This window comes from Hippoglossus stenolepis, chromosome 15 (genome assembly GCF_022539355.2).
Source record: "Hippoglossus stenolepis isolate QCI-W04-F060 chromosome 15, HSTE1.2, whole genome shotgun sequence".
NCBI lineage: Eukaryota > Metazoa > Chordata > Actinopteri > Pleuronectiformes > Pleuronectidae > Hippoglossus > Hippoglossus stenolepis.
The window spans coordinates 7,645,779-7,670,893 of NC_061497.1; the positions used below are offsets into that span (position 1 = coordinate 7,645,779).

At 40.4% G+C, this 25,115-nt stretch overlaps 1 protein-coding gene across 1 annotated transcript in view; it reads left to right on the forward strand.

The window, feature by feature from the left end:
- Positions 1–603: 603 nt before the first annotated feature.
- Positions 604–25,115, forward strand: part of fgf11b (fibroblast growth factor 11b) — a 42,061-nt gene continuing 17,549 nt past the window's right edge. The window contains exons 1-3 of the mRNA XM_035179258.2: positions 604–1,602; positions 21,497–21,607; positions 22,597–22,700. Of these exons, the coding sequence (XP_035035149.1) occupies positions 1,410–1,602; positions 21,497–21,607; positions 22,597–22,700 (408 nt within the window). The 5' untranslated portion in view covers positions 604–1,409. The remainder of the gene's footprint in view (positions 1,603–21,496; positions 21,608–22,596; positions 22,701–25,115) is intronic.

The window sequence follows — 25,115 nt, forward strand, 5'->3', positions numbered from 1 at the left end:
CCTCACTTAGATAGATGTACAAGTGTGTGTGTGACTGGAAGGTAGCACATGGGTGATGCTCTCCCTCTGGAGGAGACAGAGAACTGTCATAATCTGCATCTTAAGCACTCTCTCTCTCTCCCTCCCTCTGGCTCTGTCTCTCTATCGCAGTCAAAATGATTGAGCTTTCTCTTTTTGGTTTTTTGAGAGGGGGAGATGTTGCTGTAAAAAAAACAAAAATAACAAAACTATATCCTCTGTGAAGTGGCTGTTACCCATCTCTCGCACATTTTCCTCCCTTTCTCTCCAACCAAGCTCATTCTCACACATCACAGCCCCTGTGCCTCCCTCCCTCCTGTCTCCCTCGCTCTTTTTTTTTTTTGCTCCCCCACCACCCGCTCCCTCTCTCTCCCTCTCTCTCTCTCTCTCTCTTTCTCTCTCTCTCCCATGAATGTCACCTCTACTGATGGTGGCTGCTGGAATTCACGCGCACACACTCTCACAACCGCTCGCTGACTTTGGATGGGAGGAGGAGGAGGGGGAGGTGGTGGAGGTGGAGGGTGAGGAGTAGGAGGAGGAGGAGGAGGAGGAGGAGGAGGAGGAGGAGGAGGGGGTTCGGTGAGGACTGTGGGAAAGGAGCGTGCCTTCGGAGGCAGATGAAGAATGTCTGTCCGTCTGTGTCCATGTCTCCGCTGTGTTCCCGGCTGCCTCCCCGCAGAGACGGCCAGCGTCCCACTCGCTGCTCCACCTCTGGATCTGAGTCGGCTGGATTACCGCCCGGACCCTCCGCTCATTATTCCACCCTGCCACATTTAAATGGGAGGCAAAGTTGGACCTCTGTGGACTGCACGAAAAATGGTGACAATCAGTTTGATTCCTCTCCTGCTTTTAGAAGATCCTTAGCGTTCCAAATGATTTCACTTTTCTTCAGTGAAAGTGTTTTTATATGTAAAACCGTTTGAGCTCCTCCTCGTCGGTGCTGTCTATATAAAGTAGGTGACTTATTTTGCAATAGAACATTTTGAAAATTGGCTCTTCAGGCACGTTTTGATGTGTAAGATGAGTGGGGAAGAGGTGTAGAAACATCCTTTCTTAAAACTGAAAATGTGACTGTAGCACTTTTCTCTGTGTGCTCTGTTAGTGCCCGATTTCTTTATTTTTGGTCAGAGTGGAGGCTCCATGGTGGACTGCAGGTGAACTTGCACCTCTACCAGTCCGTCCCTCTCCAAAGGGGACCCGCAAACTAAACTCTTCCCAGTTAACCCACTTAGACGCTCAATCTCCCCTGTGGGGGCTTCTCTGAAACAACCGTCCTACTCTAGTTCTTTTTAATTTTTTAATTTTTCTTCTGAGGAACACAAGAGCTAAACCAGCAAAAAGGGGGCACAGGGAAGGAAGGCACCCCCCTCCCAAGGTGAGAGGGGGGGAAGATGGCAGCTCTCGCCAGCTCTCTCATTAGACAGAAACGGGCGGTCAAGGAGGACCCAGGCAACCGACCGGTAGCCAACAAGCGCAAGCCCTGTCCCAAGAGCAACAAGTCCCTGTGCCAGAAACAGATCCTGGTCCTGATCTCCAAAGTTCGACTATGCGGGGGTCGAAAGAGTCGAACCGACAAAAGACCGGGTGAGTCACCGCTGTCATCTTTCTCTGCTTGTTCCTTCTCTTGATCCTATGTTGGGACATTTGGTCTGAAATGAAAGCTGAACTAAACTATGGTAATGTTCATGTTGTAGTGAATATCCAACCACTTTTTGAACATTTTCTCAATTAACTAAATAAAAGAACATTTATCTACATTAGACATTTCCATAATTCAATAAATTTTTTAAATTATTGCATTTTATTGGAGTAAAAAGTCAATTTTCCTCTTAAGCCAAATTTAATTTGGTTTATTTAGTCCATCAAAAGCTTATGAAATGTGTTTTTTTCAATCATTAATTTCACAATTTAAAACATATATTAAATAATCTCTTGCTGCCATATTATCATAAACCCTAATATTTCCCTATTAGCAGTTGTTTTCAGTGCAGCTCAATCTTGCAGTTGAACAAATGAAAAATTGAGCTGACGTGACTTTAGATGCACCTCGTGGAGCTTTTGCATTCCTGAATTTATAATTATGCAGAAGTCTGCAGAAACAATCAACTGTGCAATTAGCTTAAAAAAACACAATTGCGGTTTTATTCTTTAAGTACTTCCTGCAGTTGTATGCATAACTGCAGATGCATGCAAAATCAATTATACCATTTTTTTCCACATGCAGCAGAATTTGCAATTTCATGTTATCATGCACACATGACGTGCAGTTTCACAGCGAAGAATATTCTCATGCATGGGTTCACAAACTTGAAATGTTAAGTAAATGTCAGCAGTTGGACATATAGAGGTGCACATGTACAGATTTCTGCTTTGAATGTATTCATTGAGCAGCCACACTAACACAAGCACAACATGTGGATGAGGGAGAAAATCCATTGGTTAATAAGATTCTGATTTGGAAATTAATGAAGATACTGTTGTGGAATGACATACCTGTAATATTGGATCAAATTTGACTAAATCTTTTGACTCTGGTGGACTGGACAACATCTCAAAGTCAAATAATACATCCACACCTGCAACACAACTAAATGTGTGTAAACAAGTGCTGTGCTGTGTAACTATGTCAGCTTCTCTGATGTGTTTCTCTTTGAAAGCATAACTTCAACCCGGAGCCTCTGAAAAGAGAAGTATGTGATGTGTTGCCAAAACTCTCTCTCTCTCTCATCAAAACTTCTTGACATGTAAAAGCCCCTGTGTTGTTTCTCATAACTGCTCTTTTGTTTCTAAATGAACTAATTCAGGAGACAGAACAGAGTAATTCCCCCCAATTTTTTTTTTTTTCATCATTAATCTTCTCTCCTTTGGTGTGACTGCTTCATTATTTAATTCACGATGAGAAGTGTTTTGCTTTATTCATGCACAATTGATAAGTGTAGTAATGCTTTGGTTAAATTATGCATATAACTGAAATGCCACTGAACAAACCAGAGGCCAAATACTTTCATGGCTGATTGAGGCAGGAACAGTTTATTTAGAGTTGTTTTTTGTTGTTGTTGTTGTTCCCTGCGGGGGGTAAAGACTGCATCTGAGCAGATTGAACGTGAGAATGATGAGTGATGAGCAGAGCTTTGTGCTTTATGAGGACTTTCAATTTCCTTCTGCACCACTCCATAACACTCTGTAAGTACAAAAAACTTTGAATTTAGATACACCACATGGCCAGAAGATGATACTGTCGACTATTCATCAACTGAATCTGCTCTGTCGGTGACTGCTTCAAGTCCTGACAGCGTGCTAAGTGGCAGTTTGTAGAGAAGTAACAGAATAGACTCTCATTTAAAGAATGATTGGCTCAGTGCATTTAAGTTCCTCTGTCATTAAAAGGAGAATCGCTTCCTGCCAATCAGGTTCCTGCATGTCAGTGGTACAGAAACCTCCATCTCTCTGTTGCAGACACCCGGATTTGGTGACTTCAATAATGTGACATAACAATGACAACATACTGTGTAACCGCAGCTTTATTTCTTGGAAAAAACGTGCAGAGCCATTATTTTGCATCTGTTGTGTTTAGTCCACGTATGTTTTTTTTTTCATGAAAGTTAGGTTGTTTACATAATGATACCAGATGTTGGTCTGGGGTTGCACTAGCGAGGGGGTGGATGATGGGCCCTGTGTTCACAGTATTATCATTATTATCATGAGAATGGTATCAGTGACTCGGCCTGCCCTGAGATTTGTTGCCTGAGCCATAAGGCTCTGTAAGGCTCAACAACTCGCAAACTCACAAATCTTCTTACTCACTCTAGGCAGTCTGTACTCTCTCCACAAGGAGGAGTGATTTTCAGTTACTGTCAATCCTCTTCTACATATGCAAATTTGCTACACAACTCTCTACGGCAATATTTTTTCTTCATTTGGATGTCGCTTTGCATTCAGGGATTTTTGCAGCACAAATAACCATGTAGGAGCGTGAACGTGACACAAATAGCTGAGGCAGATCAGAAAATTGTACTTCACATATTAATTAAATAAAATTGTATTTGTATAGCGCCAAATCATAATATACATTATCTCAAGGCACTTTACATACAAGGTCAAAACCTTAAAAATGATGCTGCAGACCAGTCCCCACAACCGAGTCAAACACAACCATCCCCTTCTACCACATATGGAGCTAGAATTGCACAGTATGAATCAACATTTAACTCCACTAGATCCGAATTATATTATAATCTGCACCAACCCACAAATATAAATCCCCTAAATATGCCAGATTTTTTTCATGAACCTCTGAATTATTCCCCTGTGAAAAATTTTGAAAAACGCCTGCCAGTCTTGCAATGTTGAAGTAAGTGGGGGGGGGGGAATCTTTGATCCACCTCCTGATCGACATCTGCACCAAAATGTAATGGGTTCTTCATGAGGTCAAGCTCTATCCCTCCACAACATTTAATGGAAATCGATTGATTTGATTTTTCGTAATCGTGCTAAATGCCAAACACAGACAAAATCATAATCTGGAGGTAATAATTATGTCAAACAGGAGAGTCGGCACCACCACAGAACAATCGAGTGCTTGAAAAAAATCCTAAAGTCAAACGTTGAAAGAAGCTTTTAAGATGGATTTCTAAGATGGAAGGAGATAACTGCTGCAGTAAACTTGACATAAAATGTTTGCTTTATCCCGATATGCATCATTATCTCAAAATAATTAAATCAAAAAATTGTATTTTCGTCATTTATCGTACAGTTGTAATGTAGAGCTGTTAATGCTGCCACCTATAGGCATGTAAATGAATACCTGCTGCAGTTTAAATACCGGCGGTGAGTGTTATTCTTCTTATTTGGTTTCAAATTGGGACGAAAGAAAAATCCATTTTAATCGTCTTTTATTATTATACTTTTTTTTTTTACAGTATCGTCTGAAAGACTTTCTCAGACTTTGAGAAGATATTTACTTTGAAAAGGTCTGTGGGTTTGATACAGGCTTAGAGATTAGAGATTATACCTCCACATGTATTCATCACAAGGGCATACTTTTTTTCAATATGTGCACATTGCAGTTTGTCATTTGCTCGAGTTAATGCCTTGTTAGCGGGAAGCAGATACATTTCCATTTCAACATCGTCGCAGGATTCTGTAGATGTGAGGTTTTTGAGAGGAGAGTTCTCAGCTGTCGAATTAACACCACACCCGCACACATAAGCTATATTTACAACTGTCATAAAGCCTACTCGAGCGATAGAGATGGACATAAGCCATGCTGCTTAAACATGTGGCCGGCGCAAATCTCACACTGGACGCGTTCCACAGCAAACCGCAGCATTTCAACCTGCCTCGTTCTCCCCTTCATCAGCCTACCTTACCAGTGACCCCTTCAAGAGCTGACCTGACCGGTGGGAAAAAAAACCTCTCCCACTGTCAGTAATCTGCACTGTTGCCCTCTTTTCAGATCAATTCAGCTAATTAATGTATAGCGATTAATCAATAATCACCCTCTCGGTTTGTTCAAGGTGGAATCTGACTTGAAAAGGGAGCGATATCGAGCCGCCTGCCCTGTGTATCACCTTTAATACCTTTCTCTAGGTTAGAGCAATGGAGTCTTAAACACAACTCATGAGTACATGGAACTGAAGAAACATTAAAGTATCAGTGGTAGAAGAAGTATTCAGATCATTTACTCAAGTAAAAGTATTAATATCAAAAGAATTGCATTCAAACTTTAAAGTAAAAGTATGTCAGTATTTTTAACAAAATGTACTTAGTCAGGTAAAAGTTCTTATAGTGTAGTAAACTGTAAACTTTTACTATTCTATCTGATATTTTTTAGATTAATATAACTGCTGCATTATGTTGCATTTTACTGCTGCTGATGTTTAACATCGAGCTCATTTATATACTGTTGGATAGATTAATCTAAAGCAATGCATCATATTCTATAAGATTGTCATATCTCTGTGAGAACCATGTATCTTCAATTTTCATGAGCAGAACCTGTTTTCATTTTTGTGATGGTGAATTTCCCAGCTATTGCAAAAGCTTTTTTTACTACGATACTATACCATGGCTTACACTGGCGTCTGTAAGGGAACTAAAGGTGCCTGACAAATGTAGTGGAGTAAAATGTTAAACATTTCCTTCTGAGATGTAGTGGAGTAGAAGTAGAAAGATGCACAAATGCCAATACAAATGTAAAGTACAAAATGTGTAATAAAGAGCAAGTTACTGTCCACCACTGAAAAATACACAGCAGATATTTGGATTTAAAATTTGCCACATATGTGAGTACATCATTTTAAGAGCTGTCTGGAAATGCCACTCATGGTAGTAATACCATAGAACAGACCTAAGAGGGCTGACTCATTAGAAACGAGTGTGTTCAAATATAGTGCAGACCTAGACACCTTGTAGCATCGAGTGGGCTGTTTGGCGTGGAGGTGCACTGTAGTATGTTGTAGGTGTAAGCATCCGAGGGGCCAGTCCACTTTCGGAGCACTAGGGTAGGCCCCCGGCTGAGGAATAGCAGACCAGGTTACAAGGCGAGATCCAACAGGGGATAGCATTAAGCTGACCCCGAGAGATCGGGGCCGCTAACTTGCTTACTCGACAACACCTGATCAGACAATGCAGTGTTAGGTAGCTTCTCATCAGAACTTCATTGACTGTGACAGGGGTCAGGGAGAGCGACGGAGGGAGAGAGAGAGAGAGGAGAGGGGGAGAGGGGGAGAGGGAAAGAGGGAGGGAGGGAGTTAGTGAAGGTAAACACAGGCTTAAGGAGAAAAGTAAAGATATCACACTGATGTCAGAGAAAACTGTATCATAAGGTGGAGGCGGGTGGCAATCACGGGGGTGGACACAGATGAAGAGATAATCAGAAATGCAGAGAGCAAAGCGTTGAGAGATACCGTCGGAGATTAAAGGGACGATGGGTGGAATTGAAGAGAGCTGTGAGTCAGCCCGTCATGGAGGCAGCATGTGGAGAAGAAGATGAGATGTGAAACCGTGGGGATGGATGTGAAGCGGCACTTTTAAACAGCTTCCTCCAGACATGAACTTCTCTTGTTTAACAATCTGTCCAAGAACACGGATAGTCCTTAACTGAGGGTCGAGAATGACGCTTCTGTTTAAGTTGAATAAAGTCGGGTGAGTGGGTTAAGTCAGGGATTGATATTTTGCTTGCAGATGCTTGAATAAACATCACTAGAAATGAAAACTTAGAAAGTACCTTTAGTGTGATTTTGATTACATTAACCGGGAAGGTTGTGTTTTTTGTCTGCATTCGTTTGTTTGTTATTTCCTAGGATTATGCAATAAGTACTGAGCAGATTTCCACTCCACTCCAATTTGGTGCAGATGCTTGTCAATGGGGCAGATCCAGCACTTTTTTCCCACTTTCTTTAATATTGTAAGGCGTTTTTAAACTTTGTTACTGAATTTGAGGAAAATTCATGGACTTTATAAAAAAGAAATCAAGCATGTTTAGGGGACTGATATATATGAGTGTGTGTGATTTGTTGCAGATCCAAATAAATATCTGTATCTGGTGAATTTGAATGGGGTTCTGTGAGAGGAATGTCAGGCCTTGGTGGAGGTATAAACTCATGGTGTCCTTCTAGTTACAAATTTGAGCTATGTTTTTTTGGTTTGTTTATCGGAGGCCAGGAAGTGTTGCGTTCTCTTTAAGGACTCTTAACACTTGAGACCTAGCGTTTGCATTATAGGCCCTGAAACACATAATCTCATTTACCTTCTTATAGTAAGAAATAGGCTCCTACGACTTCCCGCAGAGGTTTTGTTGGCTTCACATAAGAGATTTATCATGGTTACTGCAGGTTTAAGGCCTTTTCAAGACTGTAAAGAGTGAAACGTAAAACCTATGTCAAGTACGACGGATATGAAGGAGTCCCAGAATTACATGCACTGCCTCATAACAAACGAACACCCATAATCGTTTTCTGTCTGAGCACTGGTTTGTAGTGGGCAGGGCTTAGTGTGTAGGAAGTCAATGAACCCTGATCAAACCACACCCATACAGTCCCAATGAGGAGAATAAGCCGAGTTTTTGAGTGTTGAGTGTAAACCTTTTCGTAAAATACTGAAAAATTATCTTTATGGTAACTGTGATGAAATAGGTTATTATAAAAGCACAAGTACTAAAAAATGTTCAAATGATATCCAGTGTTAAACGAAATCTGAACAATTTCCAAATAACAGATTTCTGTTTTGTTTACATCTAGTCAGGACAAACAAAAGATTAGTGCTCGACTGCTGCTGGGGTCAGTGATGTCTGGGCGTCTTGAACAACCCTCGTTTCATCGGCCGGATTTAAAATGTCTGGTACCAAATGGTGTTGATGGGGACGGCAGGATGGCGAGGCAGCTGTTCACGCGTTAAGAAGTAGGCGATCTAGTTTATTGCTTAAACTTTGTCCAAGATATACCCATCAGATTAAACCACAGTGAAACATCAAAGTTTTGGCTCTAATCTCCTAAAGTCTGTTATATGATGCAAAAATCCATTCAAGATTAAGGTACGCACTTATATATTATTTTAGTTTTAAAGGTTTATCTGACTTTGTGTCTCTGGGCTGGAGAAGCTCCTCAGACACTCTGCAAATAAAGACGGTAGACACGAGGGGATCAGGGGGATCAGTTTCTTTCTCTGCGAGTATTACTGCAGTCAGAGTTTAGAGTTGGCCTGTGAAAAGATATTCAGCCGTAGAGAGGCTGTTGACAATGGCCTTAAGTCTTACTCAGAGCCGGGCGGCGGAGGAACGTGTGTACAAAGAGCACCCTTTTGTTTCTTGTCGTCCGGAGGGTGGCACCTTAATCTCCCACACATACCTGCTAAATTGAATCTGCGGGCGCTTTGATTAACGCAGACAAGGACAGATTGAATTTACCTCTAACAAGAGGAAGAGAGCGAGGACGGAGGACGAGAGGTAACGATGACAAGACAAAGAGAGGGAGAGGGTCATGAATGGCAAAACGGCTGTGAGAGAAGCAGGAAGCACAGACTACTTTTAATAGCAAAAAGATATATGAGTGCACATGGACAAAAAAAAAAGGCTTTACTATGAAAATCTAATCATTACATTTATGAAATACCTAATTAAAATCTCACATTACACAATTCTAGTTTTCACCTTTTCAGAACATTCCTTGTTTAAAAGGAAGAAGAGCCTGAACGGATTGTGGATTTTTGGGGGCAAATAGCAATAACAAAATTAGAGTGTAAAATATAGATTTTTTTTTTTTAAATTGCCAATCATTCCCAAGATGTCATTATCTAACCCTCATGACAAAGAAATGTAATCGAAATGTAATCTTTGCACAGATTGTTTATTGTGTAGAATAAAAGTTTTTATTTTGGTGCATATCAGCGAACATAAACACCATGTGTCTGTTAAAGGTTCATATCGGCCAATTTTGATCAAACAGGCGACAGCTGAAAAATGTTGCTACTATAAATTTCCTTAAACATTTACATGTGATGACTTTTAGAAATAAGATTTGTTAAATCGATATAAATACCCTCACCTGTAGTTGGAGGTCCACATCATCCGGAACACCTGCAGCTGCCGGTCCTGTTCTCTCTCCGTACCACAGGTAAAAGAAAAAGTCATCATGCTGCTCAATTCCGTCCTGAATCTGACAACAGAAAGTGATGGAGAGAATCAGACAGTCTGAAATATTTCTGAAACTTAGATTGTAAATTAAGATGGAAGATGCGTCTCAGCTTCCTCCCGCCATCCAAAAATGAAGCCAAATTATCCTGAATACAAACGCTGCCATATTGCGCAATGGCGTCGGGAAGGTCCCTTTTATCCGGGTCGAAACACATGCTTGTCCAATCATGAGTCATTGTTGGCTGTCAATCAGGATGTTTAACCCCATTTTTATAGCATCAAATAATGAATTAAAACCAAACTTAATGGATAAATCAACACTTGAGTGTCCAGCAGGGTGATAATGACTACCTATAACAACAAAGAAAATCTTCGAAAAAAAACAATTTTTTCATACTATGTATTTTGACTTTTTAAGTCTACTCCATGTCCCATCCACTAACATGGGGAGGGCGGTCAAGATGATTTGGCGGGCCTTTTGGGAAGCTGTAATGTTGACCATCTTGTCTCTGAGCAACTTATTCATCTGGAGAAATGAAAGCAGTTTGTTTACACTGCACTATTACAGGAGAGAAAATAACTCACTCAGAAAGACACATGACTATGAACATATACTTCTGAGAGGGAAATGTACATAAACTACTACAAACAACAAACTCCCCGGCATTGTGAACACAATCTACAGTTTAAATGGACAAGTGTATTACAAAGCAACACATGTCGTATATTTTGAATCAGAAAGCCACCTAAATTTTCCTTTCAGGGCTTATTTAATCACACGTCCTGACCTACATTATCTTAATCAGTACTCAGAATTTCAGTTTAGGAATTGACTCAGAAAGCAGAGAGAAGTCCCTGGAGACAAAAGCAAAACATTCTGAAGGCTCATTAATGCTGCCTTCACGTACGTGAAGAAATGCAGATGTTTAAAAAGATGCAACCGACACTGCCGACATACTTCCACGCCTCTCGAAGTTAGGCTATTGTTGAAATTTATTCCATGACCGTCTTGCTCGAATAATTGACGATACTGCCCCCCATCATTTTCAGTAGTACTGGTTCGTATTATCTGTTCAGACGTGCACAAATAGGTGAAAAAAAGGATGCAGACTACGAATAGAAGGCTCTAACACGGAGCATAAATCAGCCTTAAAATCTCTACTTCTCAAAGTTCCAGTTTAGGAAAAGGTCTACCGTATTTTTGCTTGTAAAACAGTGTATCATTTAAAAAATAATCTTTGTGTAATCCTGTTGAGTTTGATGAAACATATCGTCCGGGCTTTTGCTGGCTGTATCTATTCAAATACAGCTGCATGAGTATTGAAACTGTGTCAGCTAAACTTAATCTCAGACAATGTTTGGCTTCAATCCTTCAATGGATTCCCTCCTCTGGTGCCAGGCTGCTCTTAAGCGTCTCTACTCGAGGTTTACTTCCTCTGTCTCCTTCTTCCTCCTCTTCTGTGTGGGAAAAAAATCGCTCCGTGTGAGGACTATATGAAAAGAGTTTCAGCGAGAGAAATCAATGCAGGTTCAAATACCGAGTCCTCTCTTGTTCCGTCTGCTGTGCAGTTTAAGCTCAGTTGTGTGTTTACTTGTGTGATCATCACACGATCTGACAGAGGTCCGGACCCCTTTGGGAGTGTAGAGGAATGTTTGTGTTTGTTTGTTCTGAATATATTAAAGGGCCTATTTGTGTCCTTGCTGGAGGGTCCATGAGAAAAAAAAGGATAGGTGAGGTGTGTTGGGGAGCTGCTCGGCACAGTGGTCCTGATCCTGTGCCTCTGTATAGTACACTATGTTATTGATGAGGCTGCGAGGCCACACCACATCACTCTCAATCCCCCTGTGCTTAGCATGTTGTTAACTGCCACTGATATGTTCCTGTCATATGTTAATGATTCACATATGTGAATATTGAATGTGTGCCAGGGTGGCAGTGCGAGTCTTATTTGCTTCTGCCCGTGTTTGACATGCTCCTGTCAGCGCCGTTAATAAGCGGCACTAACTCGCTTTCACTTAGGTGAACCGCTGCCATTGTCACGAGAAATGATTTATGAAGCCTTGGATGTAAATGAAGAGGCCGTTGTTGGAGTTGCAGGAGACATGATGCACCTCATTCGCTCTCATTCCTTTTTTAACCTCGCCCCCTGTCCTGCGATCCCTCTTCTTCCTCCTCTACATCATCCTTTTTCAAGCTGTCTGCCCCTATCTCCTCTCCCTCCCTCTCATGCTTGTCACACTCTATATCTTTGTGTCCTTCTCTCGTTCTAACGTTGCCCTTTTCTTTTGCTCTCCCCATCCTTTCCTCCTTTATTACTGGAAAAACGTGAAGCCTTCTTCAGTCTTGCCTCCATGTTGTTAACCAGCGTTTATGACTTTCTTCCTGCCTCACTCTTCTCCTCTCGCCCTCTATCTTCCCACAAGATTGATAATTACTTGCAGCACTGTGGAGCACATGGCCCAGTTTAGGAAAGGAGAAAAAAAAGGAACCATGTTCTCCTTTTATTAGAAGCAGAGTCAAACACCACACAAGAGACAGAATCCCACTTTCTTGCATGCATGCATGCAGTGCACATGCATCTAGGCGCATGTATGCATGCATACACAAAGAGCGAGAGGGGAGACATAGAAAGAGCGGCTGAAAGTGAAAGCGAGCATGATGGGAGAGAACGGGGGGAGTCAGGGAGTCCTGAAAATATAAGATGAGGAAAACCCCTGTTGTTTGGTTTGGTCGGAGCCGGAGAAGAAATGCCCTTGGCTGCTCAGTCATGCAGGCCCCCAGTAATTACCTCCACCCTTATCAAGAGCAGCGCGGCAGGATCGGCAAGCGACATACTGAGCTCAAATCAGGCCAGATAAATACATTAGTGTAATGATAACCAACACCTATAGCTATACACTACGCTGATTAGCGATAAACCTCAACCAACGCTTATTTTTCCAGAGCAATTACACCGCAGCTAAGGGTTTAAATGTCCTTGATAGCAGCCGTGATGCATGAAGTGATTACCTTGGGTTCTTATGTGCACTGACCTCATTTATACAGACACATACATAATTGCTGTGTGAATGGTTTTACTGTAGGTCTAGGCTGCGGACTCCCCCATGGTATTTTCAAAATGATTATCAGCACCAAATGTAAATTGATGAGGGGCATCCCTGTGAAGACCGAGCTGCGGCTACGGCTGGGATTAGAGACGAACCCAATTTAATAAACAAAATGCTCCTGTGACTCTGCCTGATGCTTTTGCAAAATGTGTAACACTTACAGAACCAAAAGAAACACCTCCTCGTATTGGTTCATCGAATAAGGGCTTGGTATTGAATTTAACTTTATGCATCTTTGAGCGACTGGCAATTTTCAGCGTCAGATACGAAGAAAATGTAACTAACAGCTCACAACACATACGCCATCTATTAAAGCCTTAAAGCCCTCCATATCTACACACCTGCTTTGTTCTTGGTTCATGTGTGGAGAGGTCACTGGGAATGAAAAGGCCTGCTGATGAGTCGACATGTTGTTGGCTGTGCTGACAACACCTGTGTGCTGATGTACATACACAGACAGCGAGCTCCCTTTGACCCACACTCCACTGACCTGGATCAGGGAATGTTTTCTGTCACTCAAGCCCACATGTGTCCCCAGAGTGATGAGTGTAGGCACACGCCTCCTCTCCACGGGAAATACCCAGGACAGTCGAGGCTGCAGGTTGCGTTTCTGGCATATTTATCGAAAAGTTCTGCCAGGGCAGATTTAGGTGTGCTCAGCCCGAGAGATAATGTACAGGCTGTGCTGAGCTTGGGATGCACCTCACCAGAGAGATGAGAGAATACAAACGGTAATAATCATGATGATACACAGTCATACGATCTGACCACAGATTTAGCAAAACAACATTTTTTCTTGATGTTAGTGCCTCTCGTCCACATGCAAAAGGCATTTTAAGTCACTTAAACTGAGATTTTTTACAAACGTCTTTGAAATAGCAGATATTCTAAAACTTTGGCTGTATCTGTGTGTGCTTGTAAAATGGTAAAATGATGACTTCACAGTTTACTTCACGTATGCCCACAGTTGCTCTGTGTAATGAGCATGCACCAGAAACAATAACGATGGAGGCTATATACCCATTTCTCTACGTTTGGTTAGCACTGCTAGGTCTTATTACAAGTTTGTCTCTAAATTTAACATCACTGCATTAAATTATGTTCAATATCACTTGGACTAAGGTCCGGCCCCCAGTGCTCACCCGCAGAAAAGTTTCTGACCTGCAAAAAGTTTTGTAGCAGGTAAAGAATATGTAGGGTAGGGTGTGGATTAATGGGCACAGGTATGACAGTTTTTTGGGGGGGGAAATCAGAAACGATTTTGAGCTTTGGTTGCAGCAGTGGTCCAGGACTAGATCAGAATTCAAAGTATGCCAAAGTTATCAGTACTAGACAGTAGATATTTATATTTCTTCCTTTAGCTTTCATTAAACCAAACCAAGTAGTTAATATAATAAAGACAAAATTGAAAATAAGTAACACAATACACAAGTACAAACAATGCACTAATGAACAAAGTCTATTTTTACCACATGCACTACATGAGGGTATATCATGTTCTCTGCAGCAAACATATCTCGAGAAAGCACCTTACAGATAAATCATTAATAAGAATGATTTGCACTGTGTGGAAGGTATTATCAAATAAATCTAAAAGTATCTGAAGTAAAAGTATTTGTTCAATAGAGAAATGTCCTCTATGACTGATATAAATCATTATGTGACATTATTATTGTTGATACTGATGCAACGATGTAAATGTGAATAGCATTTCTCTGTTGGAAGTGCTAGATTTACCCCAGTCAGTTACTTCTTTGTGTAGAAGTTGAAACTTTAGGCCACTGGCTCCCAACGGAGTCACTTCAAAGACTGCCAAATAGATCTGGGGGGCTCATGAGTTGATAAAAAAAATTAAGAAAAAATAAAGTTCTTCTAAATGCATTTATTTTATTCTTTGGATTTTCTCTGATCTTTGTAAAGTATCAGAGAGTTTTACTTTTGTGTGCCTTTAACAGTCGTTTAAGTGGAACCACTTAGATCTCAGACATCTGAAATGTGATAATAGGCCTCAGCTAGACACACATGCTTTTTTGTAATGGGTCACAAGCTAAAAAAAGATTGAGCCGCTGATTTAATCTGTATCAAAGCATTTAATTTTCTAAGCTTATTATGGGTTTTTTTTGTTTTTTTGTGAAACGTTAATCTGAAAAGTAACTACAGCTGTCAGATAAATGCAGTACAATATTTCCCTCTGGTGTTGTGCATTAGAAGAACAAATGAAATGTTAATACTCAACTGTAGTACACAACTTAAGTAGAAGTACTCAGGTACTTTCAACCAGTGAATTTATGCTCCACTTCAAACAATGCATTTATACATTATTTAAACCTATGATTGCTTTTGGCCCCTTGCGAGATACTGTTTGAATACAAGCACGCCTTAACATAACCAAATCTGCAAACATGACCTTTGAGTCTGGAGAGTTTTTCTTTTTCTGTTTACCCCTGTGGAGCAGCCGAGGCTACATGCGCACTCGGCGCAGCCTCATGATACAAACACAGGCTTTCTGCTCGTGAACAACTCTGTGTGCTTTGCTAATCCAACCAGAGGTAGACTGCTGTCACAGTGTGTCAGTATCTGTCAGTGTACTTCTCCAGGGCTTATGAAGGACAGGGGGAAGTTGGCATGCTTTGTAATGCATGCTCACTCTTATGAAGCACGGACACAAGCAGATAAGTTTAAAAGGGGCCACTGGCACTGCAGCACTTTTAGGCATGAAATTTAGTTAAGTGTTGTTAGTGTTACTAGTGTTGTTTAGAATTACTAATGCATCCATACTAATGTACATTCTAAACCTGTCTGTTTGGAATGGGCTGTTTGCTTGGCCTGTGGTGATGTTGGTTGAAGATTTCTTCATGAAATTGTAAAAGTGACCTATTATCAATCACATTTTTTGCATGTACGATATATGTACGTCTGAATGATTTATTTAACAGGTGTCATTTTTCATACATTGTATGTCGGCTATTTCAGAGGTCTGTTAAGCAACCGACACAATCTTCGGATCAAAGTTCACAACTCGTCAAAATAAAAAGTATATAAAGTATAAAGCATTGCTGCGACAAAATGAACATTATTGACTTTGTAGACAAATTACCAAAGAAGATATGATTCAATGAATGTTGTTGCCATGACAGCGATCAGCACCCTAAGATGAACGGTTCTCGAGATATGCTTTCCTTGCTAGACAGACTCTTCTAAAAGTCAAGGTTTTGTTGCAAGTTCCCCAACTTTATAAAAGTGGTGTTCAGTGCTATAATCCACATACTACCCAAGTATCTGGTATCAAACATTGTTATGACTCAATTGGTACATCTTTCCATCCGTCTGCCCTAATCTCAAGAACGTGAAACCTCAATAATGCCTGGATGGAATTTCTTAAATTTTTTCAAGGTCACTGTGACCTTACAAAACATGGTTTTAGCCATCACTCAATCCCTCCTTTGCTTACTACGAAACCATCCACAATACCTTTTCTTAAATTCCTTTATCACATTTACATATATCTTGTTAGTCTAGACAGATGTAAACTGCAACTTGGCTCAGCAGAGTGCATTCTTACGCCAAGGCCCAACAGCCAAAAAAATCTGCCCCCTGATCCAGATACACAGACAAATTTAATGAATTCTTCCCTGACCTCTACCACATCCTTCCCCTACGTTTTTCGGTAATCCGTTTTGTAGTTATTCCTTAATTTAGCTTGCAAGACACCAACAACAAAAAAGTTAAGGGGTGAAAACCTCCTTAGCAAAGGTAATTAATGTGCCTTTTACATTTGTAAAGGGCAAAGGATATCCAGGTTTGCACAAATCTTCAGCGGTGGGTCTTGTTTGTAGGAGAGATGTATTCTCCAACTCCTTCAAAAGACTAATCTGACCTTGGTGTTTGGTGAGATGTGTACTGCATTTCACTTTGTATTTGATGATGAATAAATGAAGATGATGAAAGCTATATGTTACACAGGTGACAATGTAACATGCTTTATCAGAGCCCTGATGTATATATCCCAATACCTACATACTGCAACATTAACGACAAAGGCAGAGTGAAATGGTGTCTGGTGAGTGTCTCTCTCTCTGTGTGTGTGTGTGTGTGTGTGCGACTGCATTATGCAGACACGTGCTGTCAAAACAGTGAGAGGGGAGCAGTTGGCACAATACACATGGGGATGTAGTGCATCTCTGCTATTTGATGACACCGAGTTGAGTCAGTGTTATGATTATGCACAGTTTTGTTAATTTGCATGTTGTTAAAAGCCTTGATGCAGCACTGAACTATTAGAGGAAAAAAGAGGAGCCTCACAAGTTTATGGCCGACGCAAATACGGACAGAAAGGCATAAAATATCTTTTGGAATTTAAATATTTTAGTTTTACACGTCTTATTTACATAAGATCACAATTCTTCAAAGCTGCCAGAACCAACATCAAGAATAGCTTCTTGTTAAATCAGTCATACAGCCGATGATGTCATCATTTATCTCAGGAGAGTCAAAACTACATGTACATGTATTATTGGTTGTACAGGCAAATGCAGCTGCTGATCATATGGGTGCTAATAATAATTGTGTGAAAAATTATAATTATGTCAATATGTAGCCTATGAAATGTGTGAGGAATAAAGTAGGAAAGAGAAAGATAAGGTATGGCAAAGACAGAGAGAGAGAAAAAATAGAGTCAGAGCAGATTATGAAATCAAACTGCAATGCTGAAGATGTAGCAAGCTGAATGGCTGCAGTGTCACTGCCACATGCGATAGCTTTCTTAAACCCAAATGCTGTGACCTCTCAGAGTTTATGTTTGTGGGAAGACAAAGAATGTGACCACCTAACAGCCTTCCAAATGAATATGCTCAATATGCTCTTGCAAGATGTGGAAAGAGTCCGCCCATGTTCCCGATATGCCAAACAAAACTGGCACATCTCCAAGTTCAGCAAATTGTTTGATTATGGCATTTCTATATTATTATATCCATTTCTCTCCATTGTGACTGATGTTAGTGCGAGATGCGGACCTTCCCCCAAAACCAGAAGCCCAAGGTCACATCTTCAAACGTCCTGTTTTGTCAAACCAACTGTCTAAAACCCCAAAATCTTGAGTTTATGATAGGGCTGAGGTGACGCGTCGACATCATCGACATCATCGAAGTCATCGGTTATGTAAATACTTTGATTTGCACAACGTGCGTCGAAGCGTTATATCCGCTATTTTTTTTTTTTTTTTTTAAAGGAAAAGGGGAAACTCAAACCAACAAAACCAAATCTTTTGATCTATAATTAAGCACTTTATTTTGAAGATACCTTTTCCAAAAGCTCTTTTATTTATTTATTTATTCATTAAATGTATTGAATTTACAGTGTTTTGATATTCCTCTGGAAAGTTACTTGGATTTTACTTTGGTTTGCATTTATTTTGTTAATAAATGCTTCAGCTAAATGTAGATTGATATATTCCTTTTATTGGATTGAAACAAGCATTTGCTTGTATTTTATTTTGGAGGCTGATTAGCACTTCAGACTGGGCGATTTTTTGTTGTGGAATAACGCCTATAAAACATCCTTTGTTTTTAGTCAGATTTGTTTATATTTAAGAGAAGATGATTCAATTAATATAAATTACACGACACAAGTTTTTTAATTTTATTTTTTAATAATATATATTAAATATATTAATACATTAATCGAGTAATAAATAATGTATTGTTAGATTAATCGAAAAAAGAATCGCTAGATTAATTGATAAAAAAAGAAATGCTAGGTGCAAATATAAAACTTTACTTTTAGAAGATTCTAATCAGGAAAATGTGACACTTTGGTTTAAAAAACTATTGTGAAAATAGTTGCTGATTAATTTTCTGTTGACTAATTGTTGCAATCAACAATCAACCAATGTTCATGGCAAAACAAAAGTGTAGTCCAGACTCGCAGAATAATATAAACACACAGACTTTTATAGTGTGACAATTTAAAAACATGAGTTTGTGCCTAATTAGTTCAAATGTGAATATTTGTATGATAATAAGGTGCCAAAAGTCCACAGAAGAAAGGTCTTGTTATCTCTGATGCAGTTGCAGTAAAACTCGACTGTTATGGTTTTTGCTCGGAGCACACTTTCATTATTTGGGACCAGAATTTATCGTGCGTTGGGATGAGCCGTTTGAAGTCGGAGCCGGATCCGCTAAGTGAAACATTAGTTTTACTGTCCCTGACACAGAGCAAGGGAGTTTTGATTGCAGCCATATTGCAAAAGCTGTCTATTGAATTTCTGCCCGAATGTTTTTTTTTTCCCGAGCACGTACAACCGTCGCTCTTAATGAAATGACAGTGTCATCTCAGTCACTGTTTCTTCGCTGTCCCTCTGCTCACCCATTCCCCCTTTCTTTCCCTCTCCCTCGCTCTCTCTCATCCCTCTCTTTCGCATCTGTGGGGACAAGTAATGAACGGCTTTCCCGCTCTGATTGGATGATGTATGATGTTATTAGGTGGGATGAAAGTGTGCATAACTCAAAGGATATGAAATGGAAAACGGGAGAAAAGAAGAGGAGGAAGAAGTTGCAAGAGCAAGAGATACTGAAATGTTTTGACAAGCAGCTTTGAAAGAGAGAGGGTGGGTGAGTGCTGCAGATGTATATGCATGGAACAATGGGAGTAGGTCACACTTCCACTGATGTTTCAACCCTGGCACACTTCCTGTGGGAAATTGTCCTACAGATCTTGTTCCTGCATCCTCTGCCACTCTCTTGCTCCCCGTGCTAGTCCGGAGACGACAGGTAGATTGCGCAGTGCCCTCAGTCCCTCCCTGGAGGGCGTGCGCGAGGGCATGGGTGGAGTTGAGCGGAGGGGGAACTCCCCGATGGCCCCGTGCTCCTCCGGGAGGCCCGCTTTATAAACCGCTCCTCCACCCATGTCTCATCGCTCTCATTAATGCTGCATTGAAGGAGACTGGTCACTTCGCTGGGCCTGACCAGACTAAGTGGGGCACTGGCGATGCCTGAGAGCTTCTGCATGCGAGGATTCTGTCTGTTTCTTAAATGAACGCAAAGTAGGCTGCAGGGACTCCACTCATGAAACATTCAACCGTTCTCTTCACCTTCCATCCCCTCTCTTCCACCACCACACAGGCCCCTTGATTATGTATATTTTATTTAGCGGGAGACGGAGTTGCTCTTTCACTTGACTTCACCCTCTGATGGCCCCATCGCTCACTAAAAATACTGGTAACAAGACTGTGGACAGATGTGTTTGCTTAAGTTATACATGCTCTTTATTCACCACTTTGCTGAATTGCTGACTGCTACAGCATTTCAGATGCACTGTACGCTATATAGTCACAGTGTTATATGAATTAGCCCAACGATGGGCAATTCACTTATTAGCTAGGAAATTGTTATTGAATAATGAAAGCCCGAACCCACATTTTAGTGATAAATATCTTTATATTTTCTCTCCGCTTGCCATTCTCTCATTCTCACAACAAATACACAACATAAATGGATGTGTTCAGTTTTTTCTGCAGAATCATGAAGTGTGTATAAGAAGGGATAAGTGTTCCTCTATTATGGTATTGATGTCAGGGATCAATCATCACCTGTTTTGCCAGGCATCATTCTCCTTTGAGCCATTAGACCTACGTCCAATAGGCTTTTCTCGTGACTTTAAAGTGTGCAAGGTCATTTCTGCTTTTGTTGTTTATATGGTTGAAATAAAAGAGCAGAAGAGTGTGAGTTAAAAAAGCCTTATATGTAATGTATCTCGACCTGTTTAAAGGGATAGTTCACCCAGAGACTAAAATTCCCTCATTACCTACTCACCCCTATGCTGATGGAGGGGTGGGTGAAGTGTTTGAGTCCACAAAACACTTTTGGAGTCTCAGGGGTAGCAGCCGAATCCAATACAAGTGAAGACATTAGTGACCTATCTTCAGACGCAATAAAACAACAGAAAAAACATAACATGCCTCCATACTGCTCGTGTGGTGTCATTTCTGGGTGAACTATCCCTTTAACACAGCCATGCTAGCTATACTTAAGCTTTGCACTGATCTGTGCTAAATGTGAGCATCAGCTTGTTAACATGCTCACAATGACAACGCTAACATGCATGTTTACACTACACTACAATCTATCCAATAGTTACACATAAACCTACATTTATACATATAAAACATTATCTAACTTCAACCTTCACCTCTTCAACAAACCTCTTCTGCCCCCTGGTGGTTGGCTGCAGTGCAGGTCATAAACCCCGCCCTCCATGTTAGCAGGCGGGACATGGACCAAACCAAAAAGTCAACGTACCCATCAAATAACTTTTGCTCAAGACGGTTTATATAAGTTTAGGTAATTTTTAATCACACTGATAAATGTTCAAATTCTAATTTTTCCAGTAAGTTTGGCTTTAGTTGGTCATTTGATGCTATAAAAAACAAGGTGAAATATCATGATCCACTGACTCGCTGAGCATGTGTATCGGTTCCACTGCATGATCACTACTGCAAAGACTCTGGCTCCAAATTATGTCAAAAGCACAAACCACCCCTATTCAGTATATTTTGCCTTCATCTTTGGACAACGAGAGGAGTTGCAGACGTGTCCTCCATCTTAATATACAGTCTATGCTCTAAACTCAGATATGTTTGACTAACCCATTATTTTTCCAGGTTCTGTGAACGTAATTTCTGCTCTCGACATCTCACCGCAAAACCTGTCAAGTACAATGTTGTTCTCCTGTGCTCCCTTGCAGAGCCGCAGCTGAAAGGCATTGTTACCCGGCTATACAGCCAACACGGATACTACCTGCAGATGCAGCCTGACGGCACCATGGACAGCACAAGGGATGAAAGCAGCTCATTTTGTGAGTGTGTGTTTCTGTCTGTAGGCTCCATGTCTTTGCTTGTGGTCGTTTTCTGACATTTTAATCAAATTATTCACAGTCTAGTCTCTATAGCAGCAGTTAGAGGAACTAAGCAGGGGAACACTCAGTTTTCTGCTTGAGTTTGGAGCAGCTGATACCCTCACTGGGAGCACAAATTCCAGCTTTGGCAAAGTGCTGGCCTGTATTCAGTGGGCTAAACAGACGCACTGTACTATATCCCTGCAGCTGAAATTAGGGTTTTGTCAGCTCATCTGTCAAATTTGCTCCAATTTGTAATGTTATTTTTGTCGTTTAATGGGAAGGACCATCACGTCAAACTGCCCGAAAAACTGCAAATTTAATGTGTCCTTGCTCACACTCAGAAATGCTTGGTTCTCCTCCCTAAGATCCATCTAAACTGTAACTGAATCTACAACTTTGAGTTTAAAGTGCTTCTGAGTAGCTGAGATGAATGTTCACCGTGACCTTTAGCTGTCTAAATTTGGTTTTCAGACCAGAAAATAGTGTTCTTTTCCTAGTATCATTTCTTTGTGTTTCCTATTTGACCTTCCACACTCAGACGTAAGCCCTTTTTCAAACTGTAGTTAAAAGAATTTAAATTTTTTTATCCATTCTAACCTACATTATCCTTCACCTGCCCACTTTCAACTGTCTTTGCTCTAGGCTCTGTTTGGTGTGGCAGAGCATCTCCATTATTACCCAGGTTTAGAGGCAGTGCAAAGCACAGTGAAGGTGACATGGTGTTGTGTTTACACAAACATAAACTCTGAGAGGTCACAGCGTTTGGCTTTAAGAGAGCTATAGCATGCGGCAGGGATGCTGCAGCCGTTCAGCCTGCTACAGCTTCAGTATTGCAATTTGATTTCACAATCTTCTCTTGACTCTCTATTTTTTCTCTCCGTCCCGCTCTCTCTCTCTCTCCTTGCTGTACTCTATCTCTCTCCTTCCTACTTTATTCCCCAATTTAGCACAGTTCAACTTGATTCCAGTGGGACTGCGGATCGTGGCGATCCAGGGGGCAAAGACAGGGCTGTACCTCGCCATGAATAGTGAAGGATACCTCTACACCTCGGTATGTGTGTGTATAAACAAGAAGCTAATTGTCATTTCATCAACCACCATGATACCAGATCAAAAACATAAATATGGTTGCTCTCATAACTAAGCATGCAGGTTGTGACAGAAGCCTTCTGTTTACGCACTATTGAGAAGCTGTTAACTGTCCACATCACTGATAATGAAATGTACAGAGAATATACGAAGGAGACATTTTTCATCTTCATTTCAAGGGTATAGTAGTGCTCCTCATATTTATGGGTGATATTGAGTACAGTGTACGGACTAAGTGTCATACTGCTATAACTGCCATAACTTGAGTATTTAACCTGTATAAAATAACCTACACAGTTTGTATTATGTGTAAATACAGTATGTGGTGTACATATATCTGAAACTAACAATCTAGAAGGGAAAATAAAGAAGGTAAGAGTAATACTGCACACTGTCATTACATTAATGTTGGTTTTAATATCAAATTTATTAACAAATTTGTAAATAGATCCACATTTATGTGTTAAACATGGCTCAAGACGCCACCTAAGGTTTTAAATTGTCTTGGACCCTGAGGGCCAATGCTTACCAAGATTCAACTGTTTGGGATGTTTCTACATCATGACATTTATATATATTTAGAAAGGATAACACACAAAGATGTGCTCATTTTCAATCTGACATTTTTTGAATTTCCAGGGAGAGGCACGTCAGCTAAAACCTATGGATGAAGTTATTATCAAAGCAAAGCGGTGCATGCATTTTGGTTTTGTATGCAGGTGTACATGAATGTTTGAGAGAGAAAAGTTTGAAAGAGAAAGGTGATCCATAGAGATGAGGTGTAAAAGATAGACAACGTTATAGACTACCTGCATGACTTTTCCAGTTAGTATAGGAGAGGAGGGAGGAATAGAGACAGCAGGGGTTTCAAACATTAATATGTCTGCGGCAGTTCTGAGGTCGCTGACTGCAGGAAGGGTTGACTGTTTGGGATCAGGACAGATCGGAAATAGTTGTCCTGCAAAAATATGTGTTGCTTAAATGCCCTGAAGATGTATTTTTTGGATCGTGTTCTGAATGTGTTGGGAACCTTTTCCTTTTAACTATTCTTACATATGGACAAAATATATCATGTACTATAACTTCTGCCCAACAATCAAGATTTAGCATAATCTGGATTAATTATTAATAATATTAATTAATTTGTTGAAGACAATTTTAACAGTGGCAGTTATGCACATTATGGTGTTTTTATCTTGTGTTTTATGGTTTAGGTTTGTATATTTAAAGTTTTTACAGCCCTGTAAATTTATTTCACTTTCATTAACCTTTAATGCATATGCTAAATACTTAGCTGGGAGGTGCTTTTAGGCAAAACAAGACTAGATGATAGAAAGCATGTTGACATAATGACTGTGTCTGGTCAGGTTGTAGTTCTGCAGTTATTCATTAATTAGTGCGTTAGATTATGTGTCTCTGATGTTGCAGGCAAATAGAGAAGCAATCAGTTGCAGATAAAAACTGTTCCGATTGATTTATTAGATCAACATATATTAGTCTCAGGTGACTTTTTGGTCGATTAGATAATATTACAAAGGTAGAAAACACAGCTGAAGCAGTAGCAGGAGGGTGAAAAGAGAGATGGAGAGCCTCTTTGAAGTGTAATACCCATGGCACAGTGTTAGTATCACAACTTGTTTTTTTCTCATATATTTAATTCTGCAAAGCACTTCATTAGCTCCTATGCATAATTTCAATTATGCCAAATAAAGTGTCAGAGGGGTATTAGTAAGTAGCCATAAGGGCTTCACTCAGTTAAGTTGCAAATTAGATGAAATCTACAACTTAAACAGGGAGATAGGCTGCCTTATTAGCAGCAGGAATTCTCTTCAATAACCATTAGCTCCTGGACACATGGTAGTTCTAGTGTGCAGTCTAATCAGCACCATGGACAGAGCATGTGGCAGTTTGAGGGAGACAAGCCTGATCAGCACCTTGGACAGTGCTTTTTAACATTTCTTTAGCATGCTCATGTTGCCGGTATTATAATTACTAGTTCAGTGTCCGTTCTAAACCTGCCGGTTTGGAATGGACTGTTTTCTTGTCCTGGGTTAACGCTCAGGAGCTACTTCAGAATTATTCCTCGTCATTAGTGAGTCCTCCTCAAACAGTTCTACAATATACTGTCACTTTTGATTGTTTGTGTGCTGGACGTTGTGTGCAGAGCTTTTTATAAACAGTCTATAGTGCAGAGTGAAGTTAGAAAATGTTGTGTTCATCCTACCTGGTTTATCCACCATGAAGATATACATACATTGTACATTAGCTATTTCAGAGGTCTGTTAAGGAATTAACACAGTCTTCAGAGTAAAGTTCACAGCTTTTCAAAATAAAAGCTCTGCAATTCAGCCCAATACAAAGTATTGCCAAAAAAAAC